At 39.1% G+C, this 16,949-nt stretch overlaps 1 protein-coding gene and 1 pseudogene across 2 annotated transcripts in view; one reads left to right on the top strand and one right to left on the bottom strand.

Annotated features, from left to right (window-relative positions):
- The window catches only part of LOC309803326 (ankyrin repeat domain-containing protein 26-like), a 361,186-nt pseudogene that overhangs the window by 240,306 nt on the left and 103,931 nt on the right, over nucleotides 1-16,949 (top strand). The window lies entirely within an intron of this gene.
- Nucleotides 1-16,949, bottom strand: part of LOC309803322 (ankyrin repeat domain-containing protein 26-like) — a 138,971-nt gene that overhangs the window by 109,123 nt on the left and 12,899 nt on the right. The window contains exons 4-11 of the mRNA XM_082619393.1: nucleotides 16,276-16,382; nucleotides 14,630-14,767; nucleotides 12,368-12,438; nucleotides 7,298-7,331; nucleotides 4,783-4,855; nucleotides 3,837-3,897; nucleotides 3,554-3,747; nucleotides 323-449 (exon numbers count right to left, since the gene is read on the bottom strand). Of these exons, the coding sequence (XP_082475519.1) occupies nucleotides 323-449; nucleotides 3,554-3,747; nucleotides 3,837-3,897; nucleotides 4,783-4,855; nucleotides 7,298-7,331; nucleotides 12,368-12,438; nucleotides 14,630-14,767; nucleotides 16,276-16,382 (805 nt within the window). The remainder of the gene's footprint in view (nucleotides 1-322; nucleotides 450-3,553; nucleotides 3,748-3,836; nucleotides 3,898-4,782; nucleotides 4,856-7,297; nucleotides 7,332-12,367; nucleotides 12,439-14,629; nucleotides 14,768-16,275; nucleotides 16,383-16,949) is intronic.

The following is a 16,949-nucleotide window of genomic DNA, read 5'->3' on the forward strand; positions in this document are numbered from 1 at the left end:
ATGGAAAGAAAAAAAAAAAGGGCTTCCCTGGTGGCGCAGTGGTTGAGAGCCCACCTGCCGACGCAGGGGATATTGGTTTGTGCCCCGGTCCGGGAAGATCCCACATGCCGTAGAGTTGCTGGGCCCGTGAGCCGTGGGCACTGGGCCTGTGCGTCTGTAGCCTGTGCTCCGCAAAGGGAGAGGCCACAGCAGTGAGAAGCCCGCGTACCGCAGAAAAAATAAAAAGAAAGAAACGGGTAGTAAATTTGGATCTACACACTTTAGATGTTTTTAGACTAGCCTTTAAGCATAGAAAAAAATTCATAAATATTTACTAACTCACCACTCCTATTATTTTTCTGAGCTCCATCAACAGAAGTCAAATTGTTATGATCTGTTTGCTCTTGTGGAGTGCTTTCAATATCAGTATCATTTTCTTTTACTCCTATTTCTGGATTTGTTGCTCCTTCCTATAAAAACAAAACAAAACAAACACCTCATTCCAGAAAACATCATATTCATTCATTTGGTCATTCAATCAATCAGTAAGACCACAAACATTTACTGGATCTATCAAATCATCGGCACTATCCTGGGAGAAAAGCTGGAAATATAAATAGATGACCGATTCTCCTCTGTAGTCCAGGAGAAGTAGAGCTACATGAAAACAAGTAAGAACAGCAAAGTATCATTCAAAAGCTCTACAACTGATGTGAACAGAGTACAGGAAGGGCACACAGGAAAGAGGAGTCAGCTGTATCTGGGTAGCTCAGGAAATGCTGCAAAGACAGGTCTGTGTCTTAAAAGACACACACAGTGTAGAGCAGGGATGTGAAGGGGATTCTAGAAAGGGCAGCCTGAGCAAAAGGACGAGGCGTGAAACAACATAACAAGTCACGTGGAAAACTAGAACACAGTTACCGGGAATGGTATGGAGAGACAAAACTGGAGGATCAGAGCCAAACCAAAAAAAGCAAGTGTCCTCCTAGAACATGAACTTTCTCCTTCATGTGATGGGGATCCACTACATAAGTAGAGGTGTTACATCTTCACAAATATATTTTAGAAAGGTCACTCTGGCAGCAACGTAAAGATGAACATCAGGGGAGCAAAACTAGAAAAGAGCATTTCAAAATTATAAGTGAGAAAGTAATAGGAAATGAAAAATGGTAAGCAGGTAGAAAATACTGAACTTGATGAGCAACAGGATGTGGTGATTTCAGGGAGGGATGGAGTCCAGGATTTTTCCTGCTTTGGTATTTCAGTGATGTTATCTACTAGGATGGGGAAGACAGATGACAGAGTAGCTTACAAAGAGTCAGGAAAGAGGAAAGCATCAGGGACAATGTCTTCAGTTTGGGGCATAACAAATTTGAGGCACCCAGGGGACTTAGAGGAAAGATTTGGATAAATGCATTTGGATTAGTAATAGATAAACTTATTCAGGAAAAGCATATGATGTTAAGATAAATATCTGTAAAATATACTAACCTGGTATAATTAAATGATGCAAACCTATGCAGAGTTCTGAACTTTTGAAAATATAAACAAGACTGGGGAAGAAAACTATGAGATTCAATTTTTCGATTATATATTGCAACATTTGTTTAAGGATAAAAATATACACTTTCATGAATATGCACAAATATTCATTTCTGGGATATTATAGCAATAAGCATTTTTAAGTGTAATGAAAAGATTTAATTGTAAAACACCAACTCAAGAGACTACAGGAAAACTCCTTTTCAAAAATTAATCGTAAAACATAAGTTTGAAATTGTAGAAGAGAATGTTTATGTGATTATGGAATTATGAGGCATTTTTAAGTACTACTATGATGTATGGAAGAAATATAAAACCCTATTTTAAAATTCACATGGTTTCCTTATTCACCTGTGAACAGCACGCTAATAACTCTTACTATCTACGCCTTATAGAATGGCAGTTAAAGATTGGGGAAATGATATAGAACTAAAAAAAATTAGTAAAACTATGATTATCCAAGTTGGAGATTTAAAAGTTCTCAGATACATCTATGATTAACAAACAGGACCCAATATTCACATGAGGGAAGAACAAAGCGACTAAAAAATCAAGTAACCAGGATTCCTGGGTTTTAGATATGAAAAAATTTACATGTTAGTTTAACTTGTATAACAAAATATTTACATGCTAGTTTAACCATAAATACTGAAGTTAATAATGTTTCTCAAGAATAACATGAAATGTACCTACTGCTGGAGATATTTTAAAAAGTAAAAAATTATCTTGCAAAGATAATTTTGTACACTCTGCTGGTAATTTTTCCTTCCTTATTATTTTATAATAACAAGTAGTTTATATTAGAAAAAAATCATAAATTGTGCTTTCATTCATTTGATGTGTGTATATGTGCCCATTATGTGCAGATATTACTAGGAAAAGATAAATCAGAATCTCTCCAGAAAAAATGATTTCTATATTTTTTTCTTTAAGACTGTTGCAGTTTAAAATTTTCTCATTTCATGACTTGAAATTAAGAACCTCATTTACACAATTAGAAATTATAATCTTAGTGAAAGACTAGATAAAATACTTATTTACTTCCTCTCTGTTTATTCTCAAAAAGATCTAAAACACCTACCAAGATGATTCCAAATAGTAAGATAAATTAGTTAAGTATATACCAAACAGTAAGTAAGAAACCACAAGAAACAGAAGGGCCCCAAATTCTTAATTCATAATAAATCTGATAAGGCCTAAAACAGAGCTCTTCTTGCATTATCTATGAACAAAGGTTTTGCTAGATTAAATATAAGACATAACCTTATTAATTTAAAAGTGAGAATTTTTTAAAAAGGAAAAAACTTCAAATTAAAACTAACTTCCACATGGAACTATATTCAATACCTTGTAATCAACTATAATGGAAAAGAATTGAAAAGAATATAGATATATACATATATATGTATAACCAAGTCATTTTGCTGTACACCTGAAACTAACGCAGTATTGTAAATCAATTACACTTCAATTAAAAAACAACAACAACCAAAAAAAGGTAAGGATCAAATTCTCTTTCAGTTCTTCATAAAAATCAACTATATGTCATTCAAAAGAGTATGAGCATTTTTTCCCATGACCTGATTTTCTCTTGTTAATTTGAATTTGATATAATTTCTATCATATTTTATAATATAGAGTTCCTGCTCACACTTAACCCCACTATTTCTGTTGTTTGTATAATAATCTCTCTCATCTTGACCCTCATTCAATCTTTAAATTCATCTTGTCCTTCTTAAATGAATTATTCCCCTTCATCCCCCTCCCCATTTTCATATTCATCTAGTTGTTCTTTCTAGTTGCTTTCTCATTCTTTCCTTTCATAATGGCATACTTCAGAATGGTTTACTGCCACCAACGTTCATAAATCTCAATCCTGCACATATATTGCTCTTGTTATTACACTGTTTTCTATCATGATCTTGAGGAATTCCATTTCTGTAAGGGATCCTTTTCATCACTGTAAGAATCAGGGGGCTGGTATGTGAAAAAGCACAGAAAAAAAAGTTAAAAACAAAACAGAACAACTTACCTTTGTAAGACCAAGGCCTGCTAAAGACTTGAGAGGTTTTGGGAGAGGTTCAGGTGATGGGAAAGCAGGATGAGAGACGCCCTGGATTGATGGTTTGGGAAAGGTTTTGACCACATCTTCATTTCCACTATTAGAACTATTGTGCTCAAAGAAGGTTCTCTCTTCTGGTCTCACGATGCCACATTTTGCTTCTACTATAGTGAAAACAAGGTGGAGTGCATGAGAACATCCATAATTTCAAATCAGTGAATAACACAAGAAGGATAGTCTTCAAATAACTTACTGTTTTCCTTGGATTGCTGAAAAGCACTCATTAGCTTTGTTAAGCTTGGTTTCAGGACATTCTAGAGAAGAAAACAAGAGCTTTAAGAATAAGAAGTATTGGGAATTCCCTGGCGATCCAGTGGTTAAAACTCCATGCTTCCACTGCAGTGGGCATGGGTTCAACCCCTGGTCGGGGAAATAAGATCCTGCACTGCTTGTGGGATCTTAATTCCCCGACCAGGGATTGAACCTGGGTCCTTGGCAGTGAGAGCGTGGAGTCCTAACCACTGGACAACCAGGGAATTCCCTGAATATACGCTTAATGGAATGCTTCAGAAAACACAGCAAAATCCCTTCATAATATGGATTTTGAGAAACAGAATTTTAATTTCTAAATTTCCATAATTTCGACTGTTATTTTAGGCTTAATGCAGAACCAAAGACAGAAACAGAGAAAAAAAAAGCTCTCTCCTAACAACTCTATGATACCAAAATAAAAATTGTCCAAGAAAAAAGAACTAGATGATATATGCTACATAGTTTTGGAACTGAAAGGCCCCAGGAAAATTCTATGATTATTACAGTAAGTAACTGTATCCACTAAAGATTTCATTTAAGCATGAGTATATATAAATCACGTCAGTATGGTTGAAAAGTCACAGTAAGAATCCTTATCCTTGACCAAATTTCGTATTTCCTCCCTTGTGGGAAAGTGCTTCCCAATACACTTTTCCTCTCACTATCTACTTCCCAGCCCATTTCCTCTTCAGCCCCGACCTTCAGTATTTAGCAAAGTAAAAAAAAAAATTCAACTAGTCATATTTTTATAAAATGGTTTGCTCTGACCAACTTTCTACTACAAACATAAAACAATGAGAGGTAGACCACTGCTAAACTTTAAAAGTTAATACTACACAAAACTAAATTCAAAGCAGGAAAACTAATTTCACAGGAGAGAACTTTACCTTGGTATCAAAATCTAAGTCTTCATCATCTGATGTAGGCCATGAATCATCAACACCAGGTTTGTTGGAAAGGCTTCAGAGCAAAAATATATAACAAAAATGAGTGACTTCATTTCTTTAACCGAAAACAAACAAACAAAATCAAGTGAAAGGTTGGTTATCTATATATTAAATGATGTTTTCTGACATCATTAAAATGTGGCCTCTGTTTTGGAAAAGCTTTTAGTTACCTATTTCTGCTTCCATCTCTCCCAACCTATGAAATATCTAGCTAAGACCCATTCTTAGTTCCCATAACAAAGGGTGACAGCCAGTATACTGGCAGAGCCTAAGAATAATTTGTTTTCACCAAAAGTCCTAAAACCTGAACTGAAAACCCAATTAATGGGTAACATAACTTTTGTTTACCAGAACTGGAACAAACCTGATGACCTAAAACAAAGTAGAAGGATATGCTGTTCCTTCTCCATTGTCCGTGCCTGGTTCAAAGAGTAATCTGTGTCCATCAAAAATGGCAGTCTTGGTTCTCCAGCAGGGAAACCACTTATTAAAGAAGGCTCCCGGGCTATCCCAATGGCACAGGGGGTTAAGAATCCACCTGCCAATGCAGGGGACACAGCTTCAAGCCCTGGTCTGGGAAGATCCCACATTCCACGGAGCAGCTAAGCCCGTGCACCACAACTATTGAGCTTTCACTCTAGCGCCGGCGAGCCACAACTACTGAGCCCACATGCCACCACTACTGAAGCCCGCATGCCTAGAGCCCATGCTCCGCAACAAGAAAAGCCACCACAATGTGAAGCCCGTGCACCGCAACGAAGAATAGCCCCCACTCACCGCAACTAGAGAAAGCCCGTGCGCAGCAATGAAGCCAAAAATTAAATAAATAAATAAATAAATGTATTAAAAAAAAAAAAAAGAAGGCCCCATTCCTTCCCTTTACTCTAAACAGTACAGGGAGTCCCCTGAAATTTTTGAGAGTTAAATGTACAAAAGTCAAAGAACAAATTTATATGTCTAATTTATATGTTAAACCATTCCCAGAGAGATTAAAACATTAAAAATTATAAAGTCTACTTAGTTTTCCTATACAGGTCCTGCCTTATTCAGGTCCACATGAATAGCTAGCTCTTAAAAACCCTCATAGGCACTCAGATCCCCAAGCAGAGACAGTACTGTAGAAACAGAATCCTGGCAGCTGTGCCTCTCTTTCCCTATGTACTGCCTAAATATCTTCCTTCCTATAGGCTCCCCTCCCAAATCACCCCTGTGCCTCACCCCTGAGGCCTGCTCAATGGCAGTCTCCAACCTTTAAGATTTCAGCCTGTGAAGGCAATGGTTCCTGAATCAAGGATGGGCTCGGGACTTCCCTGGTGGCACAGTAGTTAAGAATCCGCCTGCCAATGCAGTGGACACGGGTTCGAGCCCTGGTCTGGGAAGATCCCACATACCCCAGAGCAACTAAGCCTGTGCGCCACACTATTGAGCCTGTGCTCTAGAGCCCATGAGCCACAGCTACTGAGCCCACGTGCCACAACTACTGAAGCCCGAGCACTCTGCAACAAGAGAAGCCACTGCAATGAGAAGCCCGTGCACCACAACGAAGAGTAGCCCCTGCTCGCCGCAACTAGAGAAAGCCCACGTGCAGCAATGAAGACCCAATGCAGCCAAAAATAAACAAATAACCAAATGTATTTTAAAAAAAAAAAAAAAGAAAAGAAAAAAGACTCTAGGAAAAAAAAAAAAAAACTTCAGAGAACCAGGCAAGGGTACTACCCTGAAGGGAAAACCAAAACCAGACTGGGAAGGCAGTAAGTAGAGAAATCAACTAGACAGATGCTCTATGTAGATGTTGAATTTAATTAACATAACATGGTCTATAGGCAGATACTCTTCTCTTATAGAAAACTAATTCACCTTAAGGAGAGTAGACATCGTTATATCTAAGGAGACCTGCCTAATGAGGTCTTGCTTGTATAAAACCCTATGGTTCTGAGGCCTCAGCTACCTGAGATCTGCCATAACACCTTAATGGTAAATACAAGGTACTAGTTACCACTGCAATTGTCAAATATATCAGGACAAAGGCTTGGACTAACCAGGCTTCTTAGGAAAACTCTAAATCAGAGTTAGTACATAACTAAATTTGACTTTCTGAGTTGATCTGATTTGGGTCTGTATCTTGACCCCAGTGCTACACGGGTACTTATCAATCTCTGCTGAAGGACATGAGAGTGGATCTGAGGCTGACCGTCACATCACAGGTCAGCAACTTGTTGTCTATGGAATCATGGGTCAATTAACCAAGCCCTCCAAACCACAGCTGCCTAATTAATTAAAGTAAGCTATATAGCACAGCTACTTTGTAAAGCGATTGTGATGACTCTATGATGTAACAAATTTAAGCACGTAATACAGTGTCTAACCCAGAGTAGAACACTCAACAAACATTAGTTTCTTTTCTCCATGTTCCCTTAGTTAAACATACAAGTTTTAAAAATCCATAAAATCCTACCTGCTTAAAGACTCTTTTTCAGAATTCTTAACCACTGTTAAAGGAAAAAGTAAAACACATTTTAAATCAACAATAGAAAAATACAGAATATTAAAAGTGTAAGACTGATGCTTTTTTAAAAAGTATCCCTCTGTGGGCTTCCCTGGGGTTGCAGTCGTTGAGAATCTGCCTGCCAATGCAGGAGACATGTGTTCGAGCCCTTGTCCGGGAAGATCCCACATGCCGCAGAGCAACTAAGCTCGTGTGCCACACTACTGAGCCTGAGCTCTAGAGCCCACGAGCCACAACTACTGAGCCCGCGTGCTGCAGCTACTGAAGCCTACACGTCTAGAGCCTGTGCTCCGCAACAGAAGCCACCACGATGAGAAGCCCGCGTGATGCAAAAAAGGGTAGCCCCCACTCCCGCAACTAGAGAAAGCCTGCGTGCAGCAACGAAGACTCAACGCAGCCAAAAATAAAATTAATTAATTAATTAATTAAAAAAATATATTCCTTTGGAATCACACCTGGACAGTATACTAGAGTGAATGCTGATTATACCACTGCTAGGCAATTATGCATGAGAGCCATTTCCCCTCCTTTACATTTATCATATGCAAAAAAAAAGAACAGTATTTATCAAAATTTGTTACCTAAAAGTAAAGTGCTGTTTACAATGACCATAATCCTAACCAAACTGTGAGACTGACAGAAAATGGTATCATTAGTAGAATCAGTACCATAAACTGACAATAGCAAACTTAAATGGCATGATATTTCTGGACTTCCATCACTCAGAGCAGTGCATACAGAATACATGTATTTTGCCATCACGTAACACAACTTCTCCGGTTCTTCAGTTCAGGGTGAAAATGCCGTCACAAGGAAGCCTGGTCTACAGGCGCTGTACTTTAGAGCATGGCAAAACACAGGAAACAAACTCTTTCTGGCCCTATTTCCAATGGCAAGATAAGCATGAAAGACTTTGTAGTTCCAGTTTTATAAAGGATAATCTCCTGAAAGGGAGGTGGGGGAGGGTAAATGGGGTCAACTGGATGGTGAGGATGGAGAAGTTGAATTTTTTTAAAGTTTTCAATATATATACATTTTAAAAGTATAATCTCTTGAGACTGTCTCCTTCCATTGCTCGAGAGTCTATCTGGACCCACCACCACATAGAGCAGCATGGTCCAAACAGTTAGTGCTGTGTAGTAGTGAGGGATGTCATTTTTCTCAACCCTTCCCATTATGTGGCAAATGATTATAGAAATCATGCTTTTTCAGCTTGTAAGGCATATGTCATTGTTTCTTAAGCTGATGAACAAAAAAAGAGAGGGAGGGAAGGAGGGAGGGAGAGACTCTGGTACTGCTGGACAACATTTCACATGTGTTGTCATAATCTGATGCTGGGGGAATGAAGCACATGCAGTAACTCCACAGGGAGAGGACACGTGCAAGCTCGCGCCTGGTTTCCTTCAGACTTCGCACCGTGCGCCTTTTCCCTTTGCTGAGTTTGCTTGGTATTCCTTCACTGTAATAAATCACAAGCATGAGTACAACCACATGCTGAGTCCTGGGAGTTCTATGGAAGAGCCGAACCTGGTGTGGTTTGGGGAACCTCTCAAACAGTTGCATTGTTTACATGAAGTCTGTATTATTTGGGTTGATGTGTTATATGTGATTACAGTCAGGTTATTTCACAGAATAACCTTCCTCAAATCTGTTTTTCTTGGTATTTGCCTGTATTTCTATACACATTTGAATAAAGGCATAAAAGGGATAGATGAAACAGTGACGTCAGAAAGTAATTGAAACAAACAACAATCCTATTTCAACCAGAAAAAAAACAAAGAATTCTGATGATTGATAATATGTTCTAAAGTATGAAAGTTCCTATAAAGAAAATGAAAAGATCAGTTAATTTTCTCCAACTAAGCAGGATTTAATTCCTCACAGTTGACTCCCAGGTTTTTTGTTTTGTTTTTGTTTTTGTGGCCACACCGAGCGGCATGTAGGATCTTAGTTCCCCAGGGATCAAACCCATGCCCCCTGCAGTGGAAGCAAGAAGTCTTAACCACTAGACCACCAGGGAAGTCCCACTCCCAGGTTTTGACAACTCTGGAAAAACGCGGGCAAGCGTACTCACCAGGCCAGACTGTTTTTGCTGACCCTGCGTGGGCAGCGGCGGCTGTTATGAAAAACTTAGGTAGGACCTTGGTAGATGTGATGATTTTTCCATATTTGGACATCAGAAGTACCACTCATGTAAAAAGTAGATGTTATGACTCTTAAATTGTCCTTATGAAAAGGTTACCACCAAAGAACTTTTAAGAGTTAAATCCAACTTTCTTTTCAGTAATTTTACTTGATATAATTGATACTCCCTCCTTGAAATTTTCCTTAAAAAATTTTTTTGCAACATCACCACCATCCTCTCCTACTTTTCTTTTTTTTGTTTTTCCTTTTTCATTTTTATTTTGAATGAGAGTTTTATTTAGCATACTCAGATGAACAAATATAGGAACTGATCTACCACGCGCCACAACTAGAGAGAAGCCCGCACACTGCAACAAGGGGTCTGCACGCCACAACTAAGACCTGACGCAGCCAAAATAAATAAATAAATAAATATTTTTTAAAAAAATAGAGACTGATCTATGTGGAATAATGCTACTTCCCTCCATCTCAAGACCCTCAGTTCTCAGTTAAGGGCTTTGTAATTCCACTGACATCTTTTCGTCATTGGCTGGTACTCAAATTCCTTGAGGAGGATCCCTGCAGTATGTGACTCAGATTGTCCCCAGCAGACCTTCCGTTTGTCCCGCTGGGGAGCTCAGTGCCTGCCCTACTTTTCTCCAGCCCCTCCTCAAGTGTTCTTTACCAACCATCCCCACAGCACCCTTTCTGCACCAGCAAAACTGAATTGCTCATAAATCCTGCCAAGTCCACTCGTACATCTCAGCCTGTGAACTGCTGTTCTTTCTGCAAAACATGTGATCTTGATAGATGTTCCTCCAGCCAAACGCTGTCCTTCTGCCTCTTTACCTGGCAAACTTCTCCTCACTCTGCACGCTTACCTTAAAGTCCACGCACTTTTTAAAAACTCTAATTCCTCACCATGGACTTAAAATATCTGGCACATATGAAACACCAACTTAAAAAAATACATAAAGACAATTTATAAACTCCTAGTGGGCTCTGGGACATAGTAAGCACAGAATAAAGTATACTAAATAATAAAAATGATCATTATAATAACAAGCTCCTAGAGGGCAAGGACTGTGATTTTTATTATTTTTTTAATTTTTGTTTTAATTTTTTTTTGCAGTACGCGGGCCTCTCACTGTTGTGGCCTCTCTTGTTGTGGAGCACAGGCTCCGGACGCACAGGCTCAGAGGCCATGGCTCACGGGCCCAGCCACTCCGCGGCATGTGGGATCTCCCCGGACCGGGGCACGAACCCGTGTCCCCTGAATCGGCAGGCAGACTCTCAACCACTGCGCCGCCAGGGAAGCCCAAGAACTGTGTTTTTGTTTTGTTTTGTTTTGTTTTGTTGCAGTACGCGGGCCTCTCACTGCTGTGGCCTCTCCCGTTGCGGAGCACAGGCTCCGGACGCGCAGGCTCGGCGCGTTTTTTAAAACGCAAGGACTGCGTTTTTTAAATGCTTGCATCCTGTGACATCAGAATAGTGCCTAGTACCTAAAAGATACTTGATAGTTATTTGTTAAGTGGACAAATTAACAAATAAATAAGAATATTTTCTTTGAAAATTCCATTTAAAAAAATACTGAAATTAACCAGGGACAACTCTATTATGAGCACCTTGAAGACCAAAGCTCTATTTCATTTCTGTATCTCCTCTAACGTGTAAAACCAACCTACAGAAGTTCTTTGATGGACAGAGGTCTACTATGTTAGAGGTGTCCTCATACAGATTGTACAATGCGCTAGGTGCCACATCTAGGGAACACAATAGTGTATTTCTTAATGTGAAGTATCTTTGTGCTTTTATTAGAATTTGCTGAGTCTCCAGTTGGGCTATTTGAATACTATGATAATCCTTTAACTAATGGCAACAGAGCATCTCGTTCTAACAAAATTATAGTGTCATGACAATTATCCAACACACAGAAGAAAACATCTAGGTTCTAATGAAGTCAGCCTATCTCACTCTGTTTGGACTTGTGAGGAATGAAGTTGGTAATAGCGAGACCTCGCTGGTACAATAATATGGAAAACAACCAGTGCTTCGCTACCAGGCATTGCTTTTCTGACTTCTGTACTATCGGTAGGTAGCTTTCAAAAATAATCTCTTCTTGGTACACTGCACACTGGCTCAGCTTTGCAGTTCTTCTTGTTTGCCATTTGTTTAAAGTACCAGGAAGGTACTGTTGAGTTCCCAGGCTTAAAGATGGTAACTTTTTTAGCCTTAGCCACACACACCCTCCCCGACACACTCAAAAACCTTATGGAGAGCCCACATCTTAGCCCAGATCTTCACGATGAATTACCCTTTGAGGCTCTTACTTGTCTTTTCTGCTAGCAGATGTCAATGGGAACCGTTTTAGGCGTCAGAGGGGTTCAAATGCTCCTGCCGGGGGAGAGCAGACTTTCCTTTTTCCTTTGTTACCAGACCTGAACCTCAAGGCTGCTTTATATCCTGTGGGGCACTTTTTCTTAGGTTGTGGAAGGTCCCATATCATCCTCCTCAGAGTAGTGGGTGCCAGCCTGCCTGAGTGAGGCTAATCACTATACAATAACTAATATTCATGTGATTATAGAGGAAACATACAACGTACTAACCAAAAAATCTTTTTTCTTATTTACGCAAAGATTTAATATGGGATTTTAGGGGCCATGATTAAATATGTGGATTTCTTTTCAGACAACACTGTCTGATTTTAAATTACCTATAATTAACATCTTAAACAATTCTGAATACTAGACTATTAAGAAATTAATTTAAAAAATAAAAATATACATGCAGTTTACACACTGGTTTTTTTCATTGCTTTTTCATTATTAAAGCTTCCTCACTCTTACTTTATCTATGGTAGGGTCACCAAGAGTAATTCACTATCAGACGTCTTACCTGGGTTGCTATTTTGAGAAGGAGTTTTAGGTCTCTTTTCTTCTTTATATTCAGAAATCAGTTGGCAGTTGCTATGTATTAAAAATGTGATAAATAACATTACTATTTTAATACTAATATGAAAAACAATTACCAAATATATTAAATTCTTTGATCACTTCAGACAATGTCAGAGCTATTACCAAAACTTCGATTGTGGGACTTCCCTGGTGGCGCAGCGGTTAAGAATCCGCCTGCCACTGCAGGGGACACGGGTTCGAGCCCTGGTCTGGGAAGATCCTATATGCCGCGGAGCAACTAAGCCCGTGCGCCACAACTACTGAGCCGGAGCTCTAGAGCCCGCGAGCCACTACTGAGCCCACGCGCCACAACTACTGAAGCCCACACGCCTAGAGCCCGAACTCCACAACAAGAGAAGCCACCGTGATGAGAAGCCCGCGCACCGCAACAAAGAGTAGCCCCCGCTCACCACAACCAGAGGAAGCCCGCGTGCAGCAACAAAGACCCAATGCAACCAAAAATAAATAATATATAAATTAATTTGTAAAAATCATATTAAAATCCCAATGTGTGTGTCCTTTCATAGGTTTAACATTCTAATGTTGCAGTTTTCAGGAAAAATGTCAGTAATCAGGGTGATTAGCTGTCCTTTCTTGGTGGTTTGTAATTCAGGGACTCTCAGCTATTCTATAATTTGTAACTGAATTTATTTATAAATATATGACCTCATTAAATTAGATAACATAACTGCCCCCCATTATTGCAGCTAATCGCACCAAGAGTAGAAAACTAATCGAAGTCCAGACCTGGCTTGGACCACTACTACTCCTTCTCTACCTACTCAAACTCTGAACCAGCAGATCTTTCTTAGAATGATGCTTAAGCTCCATGTTCATCTCCAGTTCACTTGGAAGACATAACCCTACTTTTACCATGGATGCTGACAAGTCCTGGACGGGGCTTACCTCTCCTAATGCCAACTAACCTACTTGAGATTCAGGGATTTCTGGTGAATGGGTTCCTTATGCGGCAGAATCTGATAATACTTTGAAGGCTGAGGCAGATGTAAATCATTTAGAAGATTTTCATTATCATGGAAAACAGATCACTTGAGGGGCCAACCTCAGTTATGGAATCTCAGGCAAGCTGGCACCCACTACTCTGAGGAGGATGATATGGGACCTTCCACAACCTAAGAAAAAGTGCCCCACAGGATATAAAGCAGCCTTGAGGTTCAGGTCTGGTAACAAAGGAAAAAGGAAAGTCTGCTCTCCCCCGGCAGGAGCATTTGAACCTCTCTGACAGCCTAAAACGCTTCCCATTGACATCTGCTAGCAGAAAAGACAAGTAAGAGCCTCAAAGGGTAATTCATCGTGAAGATCTGGGCTAAGATGTGGGCTCTCCATAAGGTTTTTGAGTGTGTCGGGGAGGGGGTGTGTGGCTAAGGCTAGGAGGCCCAGGTGCCAGAACTGGGTGCTGGTGCTTTGGAACAGTGGCTGAGCTACAGGCATATGTATGAGAACTAAACAAGTTGTCACTTTGAAGTCTAAGTGTGCATCACCATGAAAACTGAGGAATCTGAATCAGCAAGGGCATCCTGGGAGCAAAGGTCAATCGTGACCCGACTGCAGGACCGGTTCCTTTTTTTCTTTTAAAATTATTAAAGGTCTTTATAGAGCAACATCCAGACTCCAGATCCAGCTGCCAAGGAGACCCTGCTAAGACCAGTTTTAGTAGCAACACTGCAGCAACAGAATCAATGCAAGCAACAGAATGATGAGAATGCCCTTGTTTTTCCCTCCAGATGAATTGTGGAAGAGGACTGTCTCTTTGATCTTAGGGAATCCCTTAGGTTCTTGCAAAATTTAAGAGGGAGAGTATAGAAGTAAGTCCCCAAGAGAAAATATAGGATAGTCTGCTGAACTAAACACTTCAAGGCCCAAATAACAAGTTAGAAAAATCAGAGCTGTGACACTACTTGTACCCCATGCATAGGGGTTACACTTGGAATGAAATGGATAATGTTAGGATCTTTAAGGATATAAAGTCTTAAAGTCCTGAGATAAAGAACCCTGTGCCCACTGCTACATCTAACTCGTCTGGCCTTTTGGCTGGGTTCCAGCTGATGATAGGGAACATCTCACCACCATTCCCAAACTGCCTGCACCAAACTAGAACTCTCACCTGTCACATAACAAGTAACAGTTAAATTATTTTTAACCACAGTTTAGTGATAACTGGCATTTTAATGTAAACACTTACATATGAAAACCATAAATACGAGCATATTCGTCTGCGGTCCATCCATAGAAATCTTGAGAAAAGACATCAATACCTTCTTGAAGAAGCAGCCTGACTATATTTGTTGAATCATTGTTTACAGCAAGTATGAGGGCTGTTCTAAAATAACAGAGAGATAATTTCACCCTTAGGAAGTTTAGCTAACTTACTTTAACAGCTAATTTAATATACTTTACCAAGTTACTATCTTGCCAATCCATGTAGAACTGACCATTTACACATTCAAGTGTTCATCTTTGTAAATTACCTCCAAGGCTAAAATGAAGGGACAAAAAAGAAGCCTCCTGTCCCACTCGGATGGCATGTAGTAGAAACTGCTAATTTAAAGTCCTTGATGGACAAGAAGCTATGCTGAGGTCACTTATCTGAAGCAGGTGAGTATATAAAGGAAGAATTCCCCATTTCTTCCTTAGTCTGTTATATTATACTTCAAAATCAGCTAGAGGTCAGGTTAAGGATAAGCTATTTGCAGGCTTAAAACAATAATATTAATAATAATGAAATAAAAACAGTTATGGTTGCAGTTAAGGATGCTGATAAGCATGTGCTAGGCACTAAATGAAATACTATATATGTAATCTTTCTTCCACACAACCACTCTTGAAGGATATACTACTATCCTCCTTTTCATATCAGGAAACATATTTGCTGATAATAAGTAACGTTCCCAAGGTCATACACCTAATAAGTAGGAAAGCTAGGAATTAAACCCAGTCTGAATCTAAAGCCCATCATTTTCCTCTTTATCACCTACCTATGACTTGTCTTCATTGAAGGAAATGTTTATCCAATTAAAGCTATCTTTCTTCCTTCTACCTTCACCAATTAAAAATAAGAACATCAAAATGTACTAGAAATGGGGCTTCCCTGGTGGCGTAGTGGTGGAGAGTCCGCCTGCCGATGCAGGGGACACGGGTTCCTGCCCCGGTCCGGGAAGATCCCACATGCCGCGGAGCGGCTGGGCCCGTGAGCCATGGCCGCTGAGCCTGCGCGTCCGGAGCCTGTGCTCCGCAACGGGAGAGGCCACAACAGTGAGAGGCCAGCGTCCCACACACAAAAAAAAAAAAAAAAAAAAAAGTACTAGAAATGAAAAAGGATAAAAACTGATGAGCCCACAGTATCTGGTAATAGTGATTAACAATCACTTTGTGATAACCTAATCACATCAGTATTCTTCAAAGAAAGTAATTTAAAGCAAAGAGTCATCCCAAAGACATACATCTTTTAAGGAAAAATATATACAAAGTAGAGGTTAAAAAATTATTATTAAAGAATTAAGAAATTCAATACTGTGTCATAAGGTAAATTAAAAAGTAGAATCCATACTTTATAAAGCTAATAAAACTAATATGAAACCCCTTAGCTATTATAAGATCGTATGACCAAAAAAAAGAAAGAAATCAGGTGGCAAATGACATCAGTCAATATTATAAAGGAATATGAATCCTGCTATATATTATTTTTCATGATACACAGTCAGAATAATTGCTTTTCGACCTGATGATGTGTTGATTATACATTAATCTCTTCTTACTAATTCAATCTTTCTGTCACCACTCTAGAACAGCACTAAGGTTTTTAAAAAGAAAAAGAACAAACTACTGTACCTTTTCATCTTATCAACTACATGTATATTTGCTTCTTTCTTTACTAAAAATTCCACCATTTGCTGCTTGTTTTCACTTACAGCAAGTAAAAGTGGTGTGAAGCCCTCCTGTAAAACAGAAGAAACACTTTATATAGAATGTACAAAGTTACATATTTCTAAACTGAATTTTAAAACTTATAATAGATTCTCTGAACTTAAACATCTAATATAGAAAGTAAATAAAAAGGAGCCCCTTCCTTCTCACCCACCCTGTGCTGCTTCCTTCTCTTTAAAATGCTCCTCCTCACTTCTTCACATGATTAACTGCAAAGTCATTCTCTAAAACTCACTTCCAACATTTACCAGTTCCAAGGATCTTTGCTTCTATCACAGTATTTATCAGGTATACTGTAGTTATTTTATTGCTCTATACTAGTCTATACACTCTAAACACTCCTCCAGAGATAATCATTTAACTATTAAATCAACTGCATATTTTAGGAACAATGCTGAGGAGAAAGATATAATACTGTCTGCAACATGCATAACCTATCCAATGATAACCAATTAACCTCATAAGGTTTACAGACAGTCCAATGGGAATATGATTCTTCACATGAACATGTAAAGAAAAAGAGTTTTTTTTAAAAACCAACTTATAAATTCTAACTTGAAAAATTCAATCCCATTCTT

This window comes from Mesoplodon mirus (genome assembly GCF_964341445.2).
Source record: "Mesoplodon mirus genome assembly, chromosome: 4".
Taxonomy (NCBI): domain Eukaryota; kingdom Metazoa; phylum Chordata; class Mammalia; order Artiodactyla; family Ziphiidae; genus Mesoplodon; species Mesoplodon mirus.